Genomic DNA, 20,980 nt, shown 5'->3' on the forward strand with positions numbered 1-20,980 from the left:
ATGTGTCCTGGGACGGGGAGGTAACTTTGTAAAGAGAGAGCGCAGTTGGCGAGAAGTGAGAGGCTGCAGGAGTGAGGGAGACGTCTGTGCCCGGGGCCCCCGACCTGAGGACGTCTTCTCCATAGCCAAGTGCCTGTATCTCTGCTCCCAACATGGCCAAACCGGTAAGTCAGGAATTCTAGTAACTCTGCTTTCCAGCTGTTGTAGAACCAGCCTGGGATGTCCGCCTGTGGATAGAGGAAACTGTTCTGCAGTTTTCTTACGTATATTCTAACCATTTTTAAATCTCTGTTTGCTGTCAGTGAATGGAGGGGCTTTTGGGAGCACCCAGAGGCTGAACACTTCTCATAGCATTGTCTGTGAGCTAAGCATATGGACAGCGCAGACTGTTACAATGTATCAGTGCAGGTAAAATGTCTCAGACTGGATGCAACTGTAACAGACCCTCAACCGTTGAGAATCTCTCCCCGAATCAAAGATCTCTGCTTGCTGTGAATGTAAACATTATTCTTGATTCATGATATGCAGAGGCTAAATATCTGCTATGTACGTCTGGGGGTTCGTTACAGTTGTATAGAGTGTAGACCAGGCATGCCCAACCTGTGGCCCTCCAGCCGCCTGGATAGCCTAGAGCTATTCGGGCATGCTGGGAGTTGTAGTTTTGCAACATCTGGAGGGCCGCAGGTTGAGCATCCATCCTATCTCCAGACTGATACATTGTAACAAACTCCCAGGACGGGAGAGAGATTGATGCTGCCGGTGGGATTACCTCAGGATTGTCTAGATGGGATATGACTGTAGCAAACCCTCAGCTGTGAGAAGTCGGCTTCTTGCTATATCAAACATCTCTGTCTGTAGAGGCTAAACTCCTTTTGGTGCCGGTCACAGCTGAGTCTTTGTTACAGTTGTATCCAGTCTAGGCAATCCTCTGTCTATGAGCTAAACAGCTGGACTCCAAACTAATACATTTTACCTGCTCTGATACATTGTAACAAACCATCAGGACAGGGGAGAGATTTGCGCTGCTGATGTATTTAGCTCAGAGGATTGCCTAGAACTGGATGCAATTGTAGAAAATCCTCAGCTGTGACCAGGTCAGCCTCAAACTATAAACATGACTGTTTCCATTCTGTGGCAGTTAGCAGAGTTTTTGAAAAGGCAAAGAATAGCACACTTGGCAATTTGAATTCTACATAATGGCTGTGTCTGTTCCCCCTCCAGCATGCAGATGCCTCCAGAGAACACACGACGATTAGAAGTGAAGCGGCCCCCGGGTTCCTGCAGCGCCTCAGCGACACGGCCGGGGGGATGCTGCTCGGCCTCATCGCCTTCACCCTCTCCTTCTATCTCCTCTTCACTAATGAGGTGAGGACACGCAGAGCATAGCTACCCACAGGAAATGTCACCGCTCTTCTCGCCCTCAGTCCTTCTGCTCTGTTCAGTCTTCACTGCAGTTTTGACATTTTATTCCTAAATAGTTAAGTTTTAGGTTAAACAGGACCATAGGCTCTGCTCATCTAGGAGAAGATATAAAGAGTCAAGTAAAAAAAAAAAGAAACTGAGTTTGAGTTACACTTCTGCAGGCTTCAGAGCTGAGATCTCCTAGCATTCCTTGCTTGTTCAGTGTCAGCGCAGAGCTGATGATTCACATTCAGGGAAGTGTTGTTTTTACACCAGGGTGTGTACACAGTGACTGCACCAGCAGAATAGTGAGTGCAGCTCTGGAGTATAATACAGGATGTAACTCAGGATTAGTACAGGATAAGTAATGTATGTACACAGTGACTCCACCAGCAGAATAGTGAGTGCAGCTCTGGAGTATAATACAGGATGTAACTTAGGATCAGTACAGGATAAGTAATGTAATGTATGTACACAGTGACTGCTCCAGCAGAATAGTGAGTGCAGCTCTGGAGGATAATACAGGATGTATCTAAGGATCAGTACAGGATAAGTAATGTATGTACACAGTGACTCCACCAGCAGAATAGTGAGTGCAGCTCTGGAGTATAATACAGGATGTATCTCAGGATCAGTAATGTATGTACACAGTGACTCCACCAGCAGAATAGTGAGTGCAGCTCTGGAGTATAATACAGGATGTAACTCGGAATCAGTAAAGGATAAGTAATGTATGTACATAGTGACTGCACCAGCAGAATAGTGAGTGCAGCTCTGGAGTATAATACAGGATGTATCTCAGGATCAGTACAGGATAAGTAATGTATGTACACAGTGACTGCACCAGCAGAATAGTGAGTGCAGCTCTGGAGTATAATACAGGATGTAACACAGGATCAGTACAGGGTAGGTAATTCTATATGTAAACTATATAATGATGTTGATGGCTATACGTACATGTATAATGAGGGGCTGTCATTGGTGTTATTACAGGGTCGGGCGGTGCAGACAGCTGCCTCTCTGGATGAGGGACTTTCAGTTGTGTTTCCTATAGGGAATATCCAAAGAGTCGATCCTGTAAATGAAGCAAAATTGCTGCACTTGACTGGTCCCCTGCAGACATCCAAGGTGAGTGTGAGGGAGTCGTACACAGCCTAGTTTATAATCTAGTACCTTCCTTTTCTCTGCCATCCAGTAATCCAGACAGTCTGATGACCGGGCACCATGTAGGTCTGTGACTGTGATTTGATGACAAAAAAAAAATGTGACTTGGATGGAGTTTTTACAGCTGTCGTGTTGCAGTCGTTTCATTGCGACACCATTGATTATTATTACAAAAATGTTGCGTGGCTTTTCTGCAAAAGTAGTAGTGCGACAAATGTTACCATGTAATCGAACCCTAAGGCCCCTTTCACACGGGCGAGTATTCCGCGCGGATGCGATGTGTGAGTTGAACGCATTGCACCCGCACTGAATACCGACCCATTAATTTCTATGGGGCTGTGCACACGAGCGGTGATTTTCACGCATCACTTGTGCGTTGCGTGAAAATTGCAGCAAGCTCTATATTCTGCGTTTTTCGCGCAACGCAGGCCCCATAGAAGTGAATGGGACCACGTGAAAATCGCAAGCATCCGCAAGCAAGTGCGATGCGGTGCGATTTTCACGCATGGTTGCTAGGAGACGATCGGGCTGGGGACTCGATCTGTATTATTTTTCCCTTATAACATGGTTATAAGGGAAAATAATAGCATTCTGAATTCAGAATGCAAAGTAATATAGTGATGGAGGGGTTAAAAATAAAATAAAAATTAACTCACCGAGTCCACTTGATCGCGTAGTTGCGGATCTCTGTCTTCTTCTGTAATGTTGAGCTGCTGGCTAAGGACCTGTGGTGACGTCAGATCACATGGTCCCTCACCATGGTGATGAACCATGTGATTGGACCATGTGATGAGCACAGTGACGTCATCAAAGGTCCTATTCCTGTGCACAGCAAAGAAGAAGACAGAAGAGATGCCGGCTGCGCGATCAAGTGGAATAAGGTGAGTTAAATATATATATATTTGGACACACCTTCTCATTCAAAGAGTTTTCTTTATTTACATGACTATGAAAATTGTAGCTTCACACTGAAGGCATCAAAACTATGAATTAACACATGTGGAATTATATACATAACAAAAAAGTGTGAAACAACAGAAAATGTCATATTCTAGGTTCTTCAAAGTAGCCACCTTTTGCTTTGATTACTGCTTTGCACACTCTTGGCATTCTCTTGATGAGCTCCAAGAGGTAGTCACCTGAAATGGTCTTCCAACAGTCTTGAAGGAGTTCCCAGAGATGCTTAGCACTTGTTGGCCCTTTTGCCTTCACTCTGCGGTCCAGCTCACCCCAAACCATCTCGATTGGGTTCAACTCCGGTGAATGTGGAGGCCAGGTCATCTGGCGCAGCACCCCATCACTCTCCTTCATGGTCAAATAGCCCTTACACAGCCTGGAGGTGTGTTTGGGGTCATTGTCCTGTTGAAAAATAAATGATGGTCCAACTAAACGCAAACCGGATGGAATAGCATGCCGCTGTAAGATGCTGTGGTAGCCATGCTGGTTCAGTATGCCTTCAATTTTGAATAAATCCCCAACAGTGTCACCAGCAAAGCCCCCCCCACACCATCACACCTCCTCCTCCATGCTTCACGGTGGGAACCAGGCATGTAGAGTCCATCCGTTCACCTTTTCTGCATCGCACAAAGACACGGTGGTGGAGGGGGGCGGAGCCAGCAAGCGATGGTGTAGGACGTCTTCACCAGAGCTCCTCACCACTAGCCCAGCTTTTCAGCATTTTACCAGTAGATAAAGACCCCAAGATGGGGAAAACCCTCAGAGACAAAGATGGAGCTTCGGGGATCTCCTCAAAGACAAAGAAGACTCAGGGAGACCTGAACAAATTCCTTAATAGGAGATCTTCGTCTCACCCGGAGAGTGGCAAGATGGCGCGCGAGGCGCGAAACAACTCAGAGCGGGAGGGCGCGGAGTCGGATGCTGACAGCTCCGACACTGAAGCATACAACAGAGGTGAGCAAGATTCTCTTCCCCTGACCCGAAGCTTTCTCCAGCAGTCGCTGGCTCAGGCTCTTACGCCCGTGATGAGAGAGCTGTCGGACATCAAAGCCGAATTCCAGCAACTAGGCCTCAGGGTAGAGGCCCTGGAGGATAACCAAGACCTCCTTGTCCGCCACGGCACGGGTGTACAACACCACCTATCAGCCATGTCCAAGATGGTTAATACGGCATACCTGAACCTGGAAGACCAGGAGAACAGGGGACGTAGAAAGAATGTCCGCCTGAGGGGAATACCCGAATCGGTGTCGGCGGAAGACCTGACTGACACCGTACGCCGCTTGTTTTCCACTTTAGTAGGAGAAGAACAGGCCGCCGCCATTATTATTGAAAGGGCTCATAGAGCTCTCCGGCCCAAACCAGCGACTGGGGAGCCGCCTAGGGACGTGGTGTGTGCCCTTATGAACTTTCTGGACACCGCAGCCGTTTTGCGTGCTGCCAGAGAGAAGGAATGACATCTTGATTGATGGCCACAAAGTCCTTCTGTTTCAAGATTTAGCTGCAAGTACGCTGGCCAAAAGAAGAAACTTGCGCCCATTAACCACGCTGCTTAGGAACAAGAAACTGCCGATCCGCTGGTTGTTCCCTTTTGGCCTTAGCACTGCGATAGGAGGGAAGCAGTTCACTATCAGGTTCCAGAGGACTTACCACCTGTATGGGAGGCCTTGGGATCAGAAGCCCTGGACATTCCGTCATGGCTTCCCTGTAATCCGGTGATGGATCTACCACGCTTGCCGCAGGCGGATGGCTGGCAGCTTTCACAGAAGAAGAGGTCTCCGAAGAAAAGGATCCCCTGATCTGATCCTCTCAAAGATTACTGAGGACTCTCCGGATCGGGACTTGTGACATCCCGACCACGGTGACTGTGGCTAGACGCCATGTGTCTGTCTTTCAGGTTCCATGCGCTGCTTTGCTCTCTACCTTTCCCATGTACAGGTTATACCTGTCTTGATATTATTTATGCCTCCTTCATTACTACCCTTTCCCGCCTTTTTCCTGCATCTTTCCACCCCTCCATTTGTCACTTCATTTTACCGCTGCTCTGTCTCTATCAAGAGAATCGCAAGTATGTATTGCAAGGTGCCCTAGAGGGTTTCTCTCCGTTTAGATGTTCTTCTTTATAATACTTATCTACCGTCAGTAGCAATGTTGCTGGGTCTAGTGAGTGAGACCTGGCCTTCGGGTGCTTTTACACTGATCCTCCACACAGGGTTCTGTAACCCATCGGGTAGATACTACCCTTTCAATACAATGTCTTTTGCTCAATTCAATAGTGCTGTTTATACTATGTTCCTTTATGTTGTTGCCCTGTGTCAACCCTTACCTGATTTTCTAGCATACTTGCGCAGACTAACAAGACACTACCATGTCTGACTTGAAAGTTATATCTTGTAACGTGAATGGTATGAACACTCCGCAGAAAAGGAGTCAGATCTACCAATTGCTTAGGAAGGAGAGAGCTGACGTGGTACTTATACAGGAGACCCACTTTAAGCATTTGCACATACCTAAAACTATGAGCAAATACTTCCCTGAATGGTACCATGCCTCCTACTCCTCCGCGGCAAGAGGGGTTTCAATAGCGTTAGGTCAGAACTTTCCTTTCACACTGATGTCTAAACTGACTGATCCTGCTGGGCGATACCTATTTTTGAAAGGTAAAGTGGCAAATGTCACGTATACTCTGGTGAACCTGTATGCACCGAACAGCAAACAGATCTCCTGGCTGATTAGTACTCTGGAGGTTCTCAAAACCTTTAAAGAAGGTTATCTCATTATAGGGGGTGACCTTAACCTCACGCTTGATCCCTCCAGAGACTCGACTTCTAAAAATAGGCCGCACTCCAAGGGGCAGATGAGGAGACTCCTCCTCTCCTTCAGGGACTTAGGGATCTCGGATGCTTGGCGTCTTCTGCACCCTGAGGACAATGATTATACCTTCCACTCGCAGTCGCATGATACCTATCAACGTTTGGATTATATACTTATATCTAATCATCTGTTGCCCTCGGTTACTGAGGCTTGCATTGGAAATATTGTAATTTCGGATCATGCGCCTGTGAGTGTGAGGATTAAGTTCCATGGTCTGCCACCGAGGTCCTGGGTCTGGAGGCTAAACGAGACGCTTTTGGAGGAGGAACCCCTTAGGCAGGATGTAGAGAAATGCCTACTTAATTATTTCAAGGAAAATACTGGAGGCCTATCCAGTGGGACATCACTATGGGAGGCTCATAAGGTTGTGGTCAGGGGAGAGCTCATTAGTTTGGGCTCTAGAGCCAAGAGAAATAGGCAGAAACAGCTAGACTCCCTCCTTCAGCAGATTTCCACGCTTGAAATCCTCCACAAAAGATCGAAATCAGATGAAGTCCTAGGGTCACTCAAGAAACTGAGACTTGAGGTAGTGGATCTGTTAAACGTGCGTTCCGCGAGGGCGATTAAGGTACTGCGCTTTAAACAGTACTTACATGGAAACAGAGGCTCCAAGTTGGTCTCCAGTCTCCTTAAGGGCCAGAGGAACAAGTCTTTCATCCAGGCTATTAAATCTCCCTCAGGCTCTCGATTTATTGATACACCAGCAATAGCCCGGGAATTTTGTTCCTTTTACTCATCCCTGTATAACCTACCTGTCCCCCTCTCTAGGCAGCAGCTTGATGATCGTACACTGGAGTTCCTTGATTCCATTACTATCCCCAAACTGCCGGCGGAAGATAGGCATAAGCTACTCCTGCCGTTCACAGTGGAGGAAGTAGGTAAGGTCCTCGCCTCTATCCCTTCTGGCAAGAGTCCGGGGCCGGATGGGTTCCCAATATCCTATTATAAAAAGTTTAAGGATATACTTCTCCCTCATTTCACTGATGTCTGTAACCTTCTTCTCACTGGTGGCTCCTTGACTCCACAGGCCCAGGAAGCACATATCACGATTATTCACAAAGATGGTAAAGATAAAGAGACTTGTGGTAGCTACAGACCGATCTCGCTGCTAAACACTGATCTAAAGTGGTGGGCCAAACTGCTAAACAGTAGAATTTCGGAGTTGCTTCCTGGGCTTATTGGAGAAGAACAGGCAGGCTTCGTAGCAGGCAGAGAAGGCAGACATAATATTAGCAGAGTAATCCATATGATCACCCACGCCATTAAAACTAATACCCCCCTTGTATTATTAGGAACGGACGCTGAGAAGGCATTCGATAGGGTCAGTTGGAATTTCATGGGGAAAGTCTTGAGTGCCTTCGGTTTCCCAGCGGACTTCATAAAAGCCATTTTTACTTTATATTCTGCTCCGTCAGCGAGAGTTTTGGTCAACGGTACCCTATCGAATGCCTTCCAAATCAGAAATGGTACCCGTCAGGGTTGTCCGCTATCCCCCACCCTATTTATCCTTGCCCTTGAGACGCTTTTACTTAAATTTCGCCAATCTCCCAAGATTAATGGGGTAAAATTAGGAGGTTACAATCACAGGATGGCTGCCTTTGCGGATGATTTGTTACTTTGGATGACGAACCCTGAGACGGCTTTACCAGAGACCATGCAGATTTTTGAGACTTTTGGGGAGGTTTCAAATTTTAAAATTAACTTTGATAAGTCGGAGGCCTTGGGTATATCACTGCCACCAGCCCTGCGTACCAGAGTTAAGGCTCTTTCACCATTTAAATGGCCCGTGCAAGCAATTAGATATTTAGGGGTTATGATCCCAATGGAGCCCAAACTCTTATTCAGCCTTAATTATCCCCCATTACTCTCCAAGGTCACTTCCATTCTCTCAAATAGTCATTCCCCTTTCCTCTCCTGGTTGGGTAGAAAGAATGTTTTAACCACCTACATTCTGCCACTGATTATGTATACATTGAGAGCTCTTCCCATATCAATCCCAGGCACTTTTATCAACAAATTACAGGCTGTCATGAGCAAATACCTTTGGGATAAGGGTCGTCCTAGAGTATCCCTTCGGCTCCTTTCTCGTAGGAAAAAACAAGGAGGTATATCCCTCCCGGATATGACAACCTACATCCAGGCTATTAGCCTAGAGAGGTGGATCAGGTTAGCCAGACAGGAGACCCACTGTATGTACATAGATCTAGAGTTAGCCCTTTTAGGTAAGGCAGTATTTCGCAGCCTGTGGATTCCTGGGAAGACAGGGATGAGGACTAGAGTTGACAGTGAGCTCACCAAAGGTTTGATTAATGTTTGCCATGGGTCTGGGGAGCTCTCCTCTGGCCACACCAGGATTTCTCCTTTGGCACCCTTGCCGGTGGTCCCCATAGTGATGCACCCACAGATTCAATTTCCTTCGGGCATTTGGCTCTCATTATCTCGCTGTAGGGTAGGAGATCTAAAGAGGGTCCAGACGTCTCCTGGCTTTTATCCTGCCTTATCAGGTGATGAGATACCTGGACAAGACTTCATCCAGAGGAATGACTTCGAGTCTATTTGCAAACAGTTTCTGACCTCTGATTTCGCCCCACGACATGATCCGACTTGGCTGGAGAATTTTATTCTTCTGCCAAAGTTGCCCGCTAAGTGTGTTACCCTCATTTATAGGCATATTCTTGATGCAAGGGACGCTAATGCGCCACCGTGGGTAGTGGAATGGGAAAGAGAACTCCGCCTTGTAGCGAATGATGCTGACAGAAACTGGATCCAAAAATGCTCACATGGTTTCTCCAAATGTATAAAGATACAAGAGAATTCTGTTAAAATAGCGTTAAGGTGGTACAGGACCCCGGAGTACCTTTTTAAAATTAAGCTCCTCCCCACTGATCTTTGCTGGAGATGCAAGGCCGATACTGGTTCCCTCTCACACATCTGGTGGTCCTGTCCGATTGTACGTGCTTTCTGGGATGATGTTGAAAGGGTCATAAATATGATATGTGCCACGAATCTAAAGCTCACAGTGCAGTTGGTGATGCTTTGGTTACCCACACCCTGTTTTCGCCCAGGTAAACATAACCTCATCACACATCTACTTATGGCGGCAAAGCTACTGATCCCAGTGAAATGGAGATCAGTTGACCCACCAACGTTGGAAATGTGGAGAGACAGGGTCCATCAGATGTGTCACATGGAAGAGCTGATAGGATGGACATACCACTGTAGGGAGAATTTCCTGAAGCTCTGGCAGCCGTGGTTGGATTACAGGGCGAGCCTTCCTCAGTGATCTGACGAATGCTTCCAACAACTGCCAATGAGTTCTGCACTCCTTTACCTTTACTTTGCCTTATACCCGTCCTCTTCACTCCCGCTCCTCATCTTTTTGCTTATTTACTTTTCGCCAGAAATGTACTTTGTTCATGTTTCACTCATACCATGTCTTAGTCGATGCAGACATTGCTGGTAATCTTGACACTATTAAGTGAACTATGATTGGGTAATAGGTTGACACAACGTTGGGTTTGTTAACTGTATGTCCTTGTTCTATATATGATCATTCACCTAAGGGCTTTATAGCTCTAGCCGAGTGGTTATCATATCCTAGCATGTATTGTCAGGCACTGCCTTTGAAGATTTTTACTCTGCTGAAATGTGATATGTAACACTCTACGTGTATGCGTGTACTCACCTGATGATCTTTGTTTGTTCAATAAAAAGAGATTTCAAACAAAGACACGGTGGTTGGAACCAAAGATCTCAAATTTGGACTCATCAGACCAAAGCACAGATTTCCACTGGTCTAATGTCCATTCCTTGTGTTCTTTAGCCCAAACAAGTCTCTTCTGCTTGTTGCCTGTCCTTAGCAGTGGTTTCCTAGCAGATCTTCTACCATGAAGGCCTGATTCACACAGTCTCCTCTTAACAGTTGTTCTAGAGATGTGTCTGCTGCTAGAACTCTGTGTGGCATTGACCTGGTCTCTAATCTGAGCTGCTGTTAACCTGCGATTTCTGAGGCTGGTGACTCGGATGAACTTATCCTCCGCAGCAGAGGTGACTCTTGGTCTTCCTTTCCTGGGGCGGTCCGCATGTGAGCCAGTTTCTTTGTAGCGCTTGATGGTTTTTGTGACTGCACTTGGGGACACTTTCAAAGTTTTCCCAATTTTTCGGACTGACTGACCTTCATTTCTTAAAGTAATGATGGCCACTCGTTTCTCTTTACTTAGCTGCTTTTTTCTTGCCATAATACAAATTCTAACAGTCTATTCAGTAGGACTATCAGCTGTGCATCCGCCTGACTTCTCCACAACACAACTGATGGTCCCAACCCTATTTATAAGGCAAGAAATCCCACTTATTAAACCTGACAGGGCACACCTGTGAAGTGAAGACCATTTCAGGTGACTACCTCTTGGAGCTCATCAAGAGAATGCCAAGAGTGTGCAAAGCAGTAATCAAAGCAAAAGGTGGCTACTTTGAAGAACCTAGAATATGACAGATTTTCAGTTGTTTCACACTTTTTTGTTATGTATATAATTCCACATGTGTTAATTCATAGTTTTGATGCCTTCAGTGTGAATCTACAATTTTCATAGTCATGAAAATAAAGAAAACTCTTTGAATGAGAAGGTGTGTCCAAACTTTTGGTCTGTACTGCGCATATATATATATTTTTTTAACCCATTCTGTATTAAGAATGCTATTATTTTCCCTTTATAACCATGTTATAAGGGAACAGAACACCTAACCAAAACCCGAACTTCTCACGCTCGTGCAAAACACGTTACAATGTTTTGCACTCGCGCTGAAAAATCGCGCATTTTCCCACAACGCACCCGCATCTTATCCGGGCAAAAAACATGACGCCCGTGTGAAAGAGGCCTAAGGGTCAGTGATTTTTGACATCTTCACCTTGTTTGATGGAGATTTTTCTGAAGTGTTGCATTTTTGCACCCTCTGGGATTGTCGCACTCCCCGCTCCGCCCTCTGCTACAATGCGGCCCAGCCTGCCAAGTTCACAGGGTGTTCCTCCAGCTGAATCATCACTGAAACCTGAGAAAACACAAAGGACCCACTGTACATAGAAGATCCCGCCATCTGTCCACAAGTAGCCGACATTTTTTGGGTTGGACCGATACCCCCCCCAAGATATTCACATTTGATTTACTAAGAATTAAAAGTTTTTTCCTAGATTTGTATACTAATAACCTATCCTCAGGATAGGTCATCGGTATCTGATCTGTGGGGGTCCGGCCTCGTAGACCCTGATCGATCAGCTGTTTGAGAAGGCAGCAGCGCCGTACATTGTATAGTGGCTGTTCTTGGTATTGCACTCGCCTCCATTCACTTCCATGGGGCTGAGCTCACCTAGGCCACGTGTCGTCACTCGACCTAGGAACAGCAGAGGGAAGGCCGCAGCGCTCACAGGAGCTCCGGTGCCTTCTCAAACAGCTGATTTGCGGTGGTCCCGGGTGTCGGACACCCACCGATCAGATACTCATGACCTATCCTGAAGTCATCAGTACAAAAATTTCAGAAAACCCCTTTAAAGCCGAGGGAAGTATTATGTACTTGGTGTTGCCGTGATATTATCGGCTGCACCCAAGAAGTTAACATTTCTTTGAAACCAGAAGCAGTTTTCTGTCAATCTGCAACTTTCTAAAATACTTTGTACTTCAATTTTTCATCTTTTCAATAGTTCTGCTTGCTGCCAGTGAATGGGGATATTCTTATTTCCATTCACAGGCTGAAAAACGGTTCAGACCTAATCATTTACACAGTTGGTTACGATTGTATCCAGTGATCTAAACAGACAGGACTCCAAACTGATACATTGTTGCAAATAGGTTCTACACATCTTTTTTTCTTTTTTACTTTTTGCAGCCACTTTTTGACCCAAATTACGGGGTTTCCATGCACTGTGTGCAGCTGAAGCGCCAGGTGGAGATGTACCAGTGGGTGGAGTACGAAGAGTCCAAGTAAGAACCGTCTGTGTGGTTAAGCTGCTCCTTTGTGGGTAATGACTCTGGCGGTGTGCCAGCCGTGGCTGTTTAGATGCACAAACATCCCGAGGCGTCCTTCACCCCGCGGCGCTGGCTGCACATAAACACTTACGTGTCAGGATCGTACGGGCTGTGCGGGGATGACCTGGCGTCTGTATGAATGCATAAGGCAGCTGCTGTATTGGTCTCTGTTATCAGCCATTCAGACTTCATTAGCCTTTGTGTCTGTTCTACAGGGAGTATGAAGAAGGTGGAGAGAAGAAGACCGAGACGAGATACACCTACAGTGAGTACTCGCCCTCTGGAGCACTCCCCGTTATCTGTCATGGCGGCCGCTCCGGTCAAGTTCAATTTTGTGTTAAAATAGTGCATGTTGTTATGAGGTATCGGTAATGCCACGCCGCTGTATTTGGTATAAGGCATTGGCATAGTTAATGCGCCTTGTGCTCTGTATGCCTCCATTTAAAGGGGTCCTCTCACTTCAGCAGATGGCATTTATTATGTAGAGCAGGGAGGCTCAACCTGCGGCCCTCCAGCTGTTGTAAAACTACAACTCCCACCATGCCCTGCTGTAGGCTGATAGCCGTAGGCTGTCCGGGCATGCAGGGAGTTGTACTTTTGCAACAGATGGAGGGCAGCAGGTTGGGCATCCCTGACGTAGAGAAAGTTTATACAAGGCACTTCCTAATGTACGGTGACGGTTTAACTCTTCGCTTAAAGGGATTGTCTCACTTCAATAAATGGCATTTATCATGGAGATACAGTTTATACAAGGCACTTACTAATGTATGGTGATTCTCCATGTTGCCTCCTTTGCTGGCTGGATTCATTTATCCATCACATTATACACGGCTTGTATCCAGGATGTTTGTTTGACCACCACTGCAGCGCAGATACAAGGTGGTCATGCTTGAACACCATAGGAAAAAGCGCTGCACCGTCTGGTGACCAGGACCGCGGGAGCGTGCATAGGACGGCACTTTTAACTCTAGTGTCCAAACACGACCACTGCTGCTAGATTGCAGGGTGGTCGTAACCTCTTGATACGAGCCGTGTATAATGTGATGCAAAAATGAATCCAGCCAGCAAAGGAGGCAATATGGAGAATGACAATACATTAGTAAGTGCCTTGTATTTACTGTATCTTCATGATAAATGCCATTTATTGAAGTGAGACAATCCCTTTAAGGGAAGAGTTAAACCGTCAGAATCTCAAAACGCCACAAATTGCTGAACCGGAAGGCAAATGGTTGCTCTGGCCATGCACTTTAATGGCAACATATGGAATACCACAAACACATAGGACTATGGCAGTAAACAACATTACAGAAGTTTGACTTATCCTCTAGTCGCACCCAGAGCTGCATTCAAAATTCTGATGAGAACAGGCAGTTAGGGACTGAGCTCTAACTGTGTAACTTACTTCTGAGTCCTTACAATGTAGCTTTAGATGCAACTGGAGTATAATCAGTACAGGTATTTGCAATGTTACCTTTGACCTTAAGGTGTCCGTTTTTCCTCCAGACACCGAATGGCGGTCAGAAGTTGTCAGCAGCCGACATTTTGACAGAGAGATTGCCCATCGGAACCCCAGGTGAGCGCTAACCCTTACCCCCCCCCCCCCCCCCCTTGAATCTTCCCATAGAGTCCAGTGGACTGGACAGTATATGAGCTCCCTCTGGTGGCCAATAGCATAATTACAGCTGCACTGATTACATCAATCCATGGATTCTTTGGCAGTGCCATGGCGGTAGAGTCGTACACAGCGGTGGCGGCGGACGTTCAGGTCGGAGGTTACTATTTATCTAAAGGTAAGGAACTACATCGGCGGGAGGGTGCATTATTACCAACACTGCAGTAATGGTTCATAGGGTAAAGTAGGGTAAAATATGACTGCCGTTCCTCTGGGCCAAGCATGCATGTGTCCTCAATGGGGAGAAGGCAGCAAGCCATCTCCCCTGAGAACAAGGAGTGGGCATGTAAAATTCAACATGACCCATCCTTCTTTCCTGAGAACCCCAATGATTACAAGAATGGGGTCCCCAAGTCCCCTGTGTACGTGGATCATGTAGTGCATGTGGGACCACTGGTCCCCAAGGGTCACACAAAGGACTTGGGGACACTAATCTCATGGGACGACTGACAAAGTCCAGAAACGTGTTTTCTACTCTTGGGTTTAGCTCTCCTTTAATTACTGTTCAGCGATTCTACTTAAAGGGGCAGGGCCCTGACAACCTCTGCTTCATTGTGCTGGTTGTCGCACCCTGAGCAGCGCTCCTCTGACATCTCTTGGGTCTTGACGTCTTCTCTCCAGGGCTGATTAATAAGGTCGACAACTTCAAGCAGCTGAGTCTGTCCCAGATCAGGAATCCGCACGCTGATGTCATCGCCGGCGGGAATTACTTCTATCAGGGCGCCGACCCCAAGAACCCAGAGGTGAGGAGTGGTCCCTGGAAATCGGATTATCCGGCATTGGCTGCTTTCTTCCAGAAATGGCGCCACCCCTGTGCATGGGCTGTGTCTGGTGTTGCAGCTCATCTCTATTGAAGTGGATGCAGTACCATACACGACCTGTGGACATGGGTGGCGCTGTAGGGATAATGCTAGCTGGAAATGCACTGAGCTGAGCTTGAGCCGGACGTCACTCGAATCTTGGTAATGACCGCTATGATTTCTCTCTTTCAGGTGGGGGATTTGCGCATTTCTTTCTGGTACGCCGGTGTTTCGATGGGAGGCCCGACGTTTGGATCGGTTGATACGGTAATTTAACGAGATGAATTAATAATGAAGAGAATACAGCCGATCCATAGGCACCAGTGAGGTGCGAGGCGCGAGGCATGATGTACCTCATGGTAAAACGGGCGCACTGGTGGCTCTCGTCACTGACTGGTATATGGGGTTGTGTCATGGCGGGAGTATCTCTGAGCTCTGGGTGGTTGGGGTAGTCGCTTAAAGGGGAAGTCCACCCAGGGGTCGTCATGCCAGGTTCTTTCTACCAGGTGAGCATCATCGCGCGGCAGCGAGGAGGAGAACTGGTGTCCTACAAGACCAAATCCGGGGACCAGCTGGAGCTTCTGTACCTGGGGAGTCGCACAGCAGAGGTCAGTCCGATAAATGGAGGCAGCGGGTGTCTCCCCGGTACCTATACTCATCATGCGGGGGCGCTGTATACCTTTTAGGAAATGTTCCATGAAGAGCATCAGAGCAACATGATGAAGACCTGGGCCCTGCGCGCCGCTGGCTGGCTGATGATGTTCGTAGGTGTGAGCCTCATGATAAAGATCTTCCACACTTTAGGTGAGCGCGCTGGGATATTCGGAAACTGTGCCCCCCGACATATCCGTTTTATAGATACTAGTAATCCCCCGTGACATTCTGGAACATATATTCTTAGAACTGTGCATCGTGCAGTTCCTCTTTTATTCCTCCTGGAAATGTTGAACTAGATTGACTACTGGGCATTGTAGTGTCTTTATACATTTGGACACCGTCCGGTCAGTGATCATTGTTGGGCCATGTAAACACACTTAACCCTTGCATTGAGAATGACAACTAGGTGTAACCAATTTAGTCATGCATTTCCAGTAGGAATAACAGAGGTACGATCCAATGCAGACTTCTAAAAAAGTATTTACAATGGGGGAAAAAATAAATCTCGTCCTGTCCTCTCTAGTGGCTCCATTGCCTATTGAGGTAGCCTGAAACAATCTTCCTCGTGCTTTACACTGCAGCTCGTTTAGGTTGACTGCTTTATATGAGCAGCCGCTCAGCTGATGATTTCCCATTGCTCCCATTACAGTGGACTGGTTTCCCATTGTCCGTGATCTCGTCAGCCTGGGTCTCCAGCTGTTTGCTTTGTGCGTCTCCTCGTCCCTGTCTCTGCTGACCATCGCCTCCGGCTGGCTGTTCTATCGCCCGCTGATATCCCTTCTTCTGAGCGCTGCCGCCCTTGGCATAATCTTCCTGGCCCGATCCCGCGTACCCGCCAAGAAATACCAGTAGGGGCCCTTCCCTGCTCGGGTCCTGAATGCGCTGGTGATGACACTGGGGTCCACGATGCAATAATCTCTTCAATGTAACTTGTTTTTTTGATGCTTTTTATAATATTGTTTTCATTGTCTTTTTATGCAACTATTGAATAACTTTATACACATCTTGTACTCCAGTCACATCCAGAGCAGCCTTTCGACCTCTTCTGGTCTCCTGCCACTTGGTCATGCAGTATCTACAAAGCACGCTTTAGTCCTTTTGGGAGCTGAGCTGTTACAGAGCACTGGGGAGTGGCAACCCTCAGAATATTGAATGCTGCTTTGGATGTGATTGGAGTATGACATGTCCAGATGAGTACAAAGTATGTAAAGCAAAGTTATTCTCTCCAGTTTTAAAGCTCATAAGAATGTTGGATGTCTGTTTAATGTAAATGCGTCCTGGGTCAGATTGGCGCCTTCCGACCACGGAACAATCCAGTTAGATGGCGCCCGGGTCAGATTGGCGCCTTCCGACCATGGCAGAATCTATGTAGATGGTGTCCAGGTCAGATTGGTGTCTTCAATCCACGGAAGCATCAACGTAGATGGCGTCCGGGTCAGATAAGCGCTTTCTGTCTGTGGAAGAATCTATGCAGATGGTGTCCAGGTCAGATCGGTGCCGTCCGTTCATGGAAGAATCTACATCGATGGCGTCTTCCATTCATCATTGCCAAAGAGATTCCCGTTGTCGTATGTTATTATAATGTCCGATCTTGTCCGCTTTGAGGCGTGGAGCTCTGTGCCTCGTTCCTCATTGCAGAATATTTATGGCAGTCCGTGTGACACGTAAAGCCTCGTACTGTCGTAGTACTACAAGTCTCAGCAGGAGAGCTTACATTCACGCATGTTACATTGTGCAAGGACAGTCCAGTTCTGCTTCTCGCTATCGCTGGGGTTTTCCCATCTGCAATTTTCTGATAGACTTTCCTGAACACTTTCAAGATCTCTGCTTTCAGTCGGTGAAAACCAGTTCGGCTCATTAACTATAACAAAGTTCTGTTTACCTCTAACTGCAAACAGTAAAGATTCCAGCCATGGACAGCAAGCAGAGATCTTAAAAACAGGGAGTGGTGAAGGCACAAAGTCTATTAGCAGGTTGCAGAATTTCTCATCAATGTGATTTTCTGGGTTCAGCACTAGAATTTTTTTTCCCCCTATGGATCCAGTTTTATGCTTTGTCACTATTTCCAAGACCTCTGATAGTAGTCATTGAATGGGAACTGTCACTGTTTACCGCACAGAGGATCTGCCCTTTACATGTGAGGATCACACGGACAAGAGCTCTGATAACTGTACTGTAATGAGCAAAGGACCAGGGCTGCTGATTTAAAAGGTTCCCATTCATTGACAGGCAGAGATCTTGAAAACTTTCCTGATATTTTTGCAGCAACTAAATAATCTTTGGCCACTCTGCTACTTTTAAGAGGGGTAGTCTGCATTCTTTAGCGGGTTTTTTTGCCTGTGGAGATTTTCCTGGTGAAACAAGTTAAAGAAAAAGTTTTGCCTGGTAAAAAAAAAAACATGCTGCTGAAAGCGTGCGGTGATGCCCTGCTGTAATTAGCGACACTTCATACTACTGCTATGTGTGAACCCAGCCATAGGGCGCTGCATTACAGATGTGGGAAAAACTTTTTTTTTTTAAATGCTTGCGGCTTTTGCAACAACATCGCTGATATTATGGTGCATTTTAATCTTGCAAAGCAAAACCACAGCCGTGACACGTGGCATCACCCTTAGGCTATGTTCAGATGTAGGATTTTGGACGCAGATTCCAGTTCCAGAAAACAGGCTCCAATCTGCACTGAAACCGCCTCCCGTTGTTTTCAATGGGAGGCCGTGCCACAGTTGATGCGGTCACGGTTTTCCCGACCGCGCTGAGAACGTACAGGTCCTTTCTTGCTGCAGTTAACACGTGGACCCCTCGCAAAGCCACAGCAGGATTTAATGGAGCTGAACCTAGAGAAGGGTCTGCATGAAAGCAGTTCTGCCGGAGGATACACGGAGGTGTTTGTCCCAACATACTAATTTTTTTTTTAATGCAGTTTTAAAAGCCAAAATCAGGAGTGGATCATAAAAAGGAGAGAAAGTATAAAGGACGGATACGACGTCTCGTCTTGAATTCACATCTGGTTTTGGCTTAAAAAAAAACTGCATAAAAAATCCGGACCGTGTGGCTGCACCCTTATCCAGGACAATCGGAACCAGCGGCGTGGGCAGCATAGCTGCAATCACTGTGCCACGTGTGTGTGTTATAATGTAACCACATAAATGATGTATTTAGTGAACCTCTGCTTTATAAAAGCTACTGAAATCTCGGACAAGAGATTTTGGTCACAGATTAGGAGCTCCTGTCCTCCCGCTCACTGGCCTCATCAGTTTCTATCCGAGGGAACAGGTAGAAAACAATGAATGCAGAACATGGGCACGCTCACATGGCCATAGTGGAAATTTTGCTTTCTGCAAATGGGATTTGCTCCGACTTTTGCAGAGTAAAATAATTGATAATTTAGCATTCTCAGGACAGGGGAGATTCTGGATTATTGGAGAGTCTCAGCCATCAGTGGTCTTCAACCTGTGGCTCCCCGGCTGTTGCAAAACCCATGGTTGTCAATATGCTGGAAGCTGTGGTTTTGGAGCAGTTGGGGGGGGCACTGACGGCTCAGGCGCCAATGTGAATCCACCAAGTGACAGATTATTAAGTGAAGTCCCGTTAGTCCGGCGTGGGACTGTTAGCTGTGGACTATCTGGATGTACAAACATTGTTTGTACAGACCGGACCCAGACAGGCGGTACGGTCATGGGACTGAGCCCTGCATCAAGAGGTCTCGCTGTGTGGACGTGGATTAGACAGGGCGGCAATGTCCGAGCATATGAAATCACACAACACTTGACGCTTGTCACTGGATATGGAGAAATAAACGCACTTTTGACAAACTTGGCTTTTCTCTTCTGTAAAATATTTTAGTTTTTATCAAAATCACATTTATTTTTAGGACTGGAGACAATTTTAACTTTTTTTTTTTTCTTATAAACGTTTCTATCCTATCACTAAATTCTTAATTAGTCCTTGAACACTAATGTACAGTTTCTAAAGAAACCCTCGGGATAAGGGCTCGTTCACACAAACGTATTTTGCGTTCTGTATATAGACCCATTCATTTCAAAGGGTCCACAAAACATGCGGACAGCACTCAGTGTGCTGTCCACATCCGTTGCTCTGTTCCGTGGCCCTGCACAAATTCTAAGAATAGGCATTTCTATAACAGGCCTCTTGTTCCTTTCTGCAAATTACGGAAGGCACACGGTTGCCATCCGCGTTTTGCGGATCTGCAATTTGCATGTGAACGAACCCTAAAGCAAACATTGTGATGCTTAGTGCAGGGGAGGGGGTGAGACCTGTACTCTAAGGGCTCATGCACACAAACATGTGCCGGCCGGGTCCGCAATATACGGGCACCAGCCGTTTGTGCACCGCATCACGGATGCGGATCTATTCACTTGAACGGGTCTGCAATCCGGAAGGTGCTGTGCGGAACTGGTTTTCTGTCCGTGCCTCTGCACTGCATGGTGCAGATGGATTACGGACCCATTCAAGTTGAATGGGTCTGCACCAGCCACAGGGACAGTGCCCGTGCGTTGGGGACTGCAATTTGTGGTCCCCAATGCATGTAACGCGTGGCACATATTCGTGTAAATAAGACCTAACTCTATGAAGTCATGTTCTAGCCCTGCACTCAGCAGAACAGTATTTTGTCTGGAGTCCTCTTAAGGTCAGTCACAGATTGAATGCTGAGACTTGTGGTTCTTGTAGGCGCTCATTAGACTTTTTACAGCTTTTCAAATGGGAATAAGTGATTTTCTTCTCCTCTTTTCTCTCTCTTCGTTTTCCGTTTTGCTTTCCCTCCCTGCTGCTCCTCGGTTTTCCGGTTCTGGGGCCAGGATACAGCAGTGTCCAGAGCTGGGGTCTCTGTTGCTGGTTTCTCCTCATCTGATGAGAGTCCTTCCTCTGTGGCTGCAGCGGAAAAATGTTCAGAGTCCTGCAGGAATAATACAATGTAAAAAAAATAAAAATAATAATATACAACCAGGATGAAAACTGAACCGAGCCAAGGTAACCAGCCAGCCATTCATCATCGGTCTGATGAGCCGGGGGCAGACTTCATACAGACAGTCGCATGCAGTGGATAAAATAGGGTATTGCTACAGGTTTATGTACACAATACACAATGGGTACAATATGCAACATGTCCTAAAATATGCTGCAAGGGAAAAAAAAGAGCATATGACTACAGTTCTTAAAAAAAAAAAAAAAAAAATGGGCAGGAATAGGCAGCAGAAGCATAGCATCACAGTTGTGACCAAGCCCTTAACCCAGCATGGCATACAGCGCTGTGCGTTTCCCAATCTACCCATCCTCCTCTCCGATTCCATGTCAGACATAACGTAAGGTGGGCGCCTGCAGAGCAGTGATGAGCGGCAGGGGCAATATTGGAATTCGAATATTTGTCATATTCGAGAATTTGCAATCAACACTACTCCTAAAGTCAAAGATATTGCAGCCTT

General features: G+C 46.6%; 2 protein-coding genes across 3 annotated transcripts in view; one reads left to right on the plus strand and one right to left on the minus strand.

The window, feature by feature from the left end:
* TMEM43 (transmembrane protein 43) lies at positions 1-19,351 on the plus strand. The gene is made up of 12 exons (XM_044301849.1): positions 1-164; positions 1,222-1,365; positions 2,395-2,529; positions 12,271-12,365; positions 12,626-12,675; positions 13,914-13,983; positions 14,130-14,200; positions 14,704-14,825; positions 15,075-15,149; positions 15,389-15,490; positions 15,569-15,686; positions 16,189-19,351. The coding sequence occupies exons 1-12, from the start codon at positions 153-155 to the stop codon at positions 16,389-16,391; spliced, it is 1,197 nt and encodes a 398-aa protein (XP_044157784.1). The 5' UTR covers positions 1-152; the 3' UTR covers positions 16,392-19,351.
* XPC (XPC complex subunit, DNA damage recognition and repair factor) overlaps positions 18,454-20,980 on the minus strand; it is a 12,573-nt gene continuing 10,046 nt past the window's right edge. For both annotated transcript variants that reach the window (XM_044301846.1, XM_044301847.1), the window contains exon 16: positions 18,454-20,454. In XM_044301846.1, coding sequence (XP_044157781.1) covers positions 20,245-20,454 — 210 coding nt within the window. In that variant the 3' untranslated portion in view covers positions 18,454-20,244. The remainder of the gene's footprint in view (positions 20,455-20,980) is intronic.

The sequence above is a fragment of the Bufo gargarizans genome, chromosome 7 (genome assembly GCF_014858855.1).
Source record: "Bufo gargarizans isolate SCDJY-AF-19 chromosome 7, ASM1485885v1, whole genome shotgun sequence".
In the NCBI taxonomy this organism is placed as follows: Eukaryota; Metazoa; Chordata; class Amphibia; order Anura; family Bufonidae; genus Bufo; species Bufo gargarizans.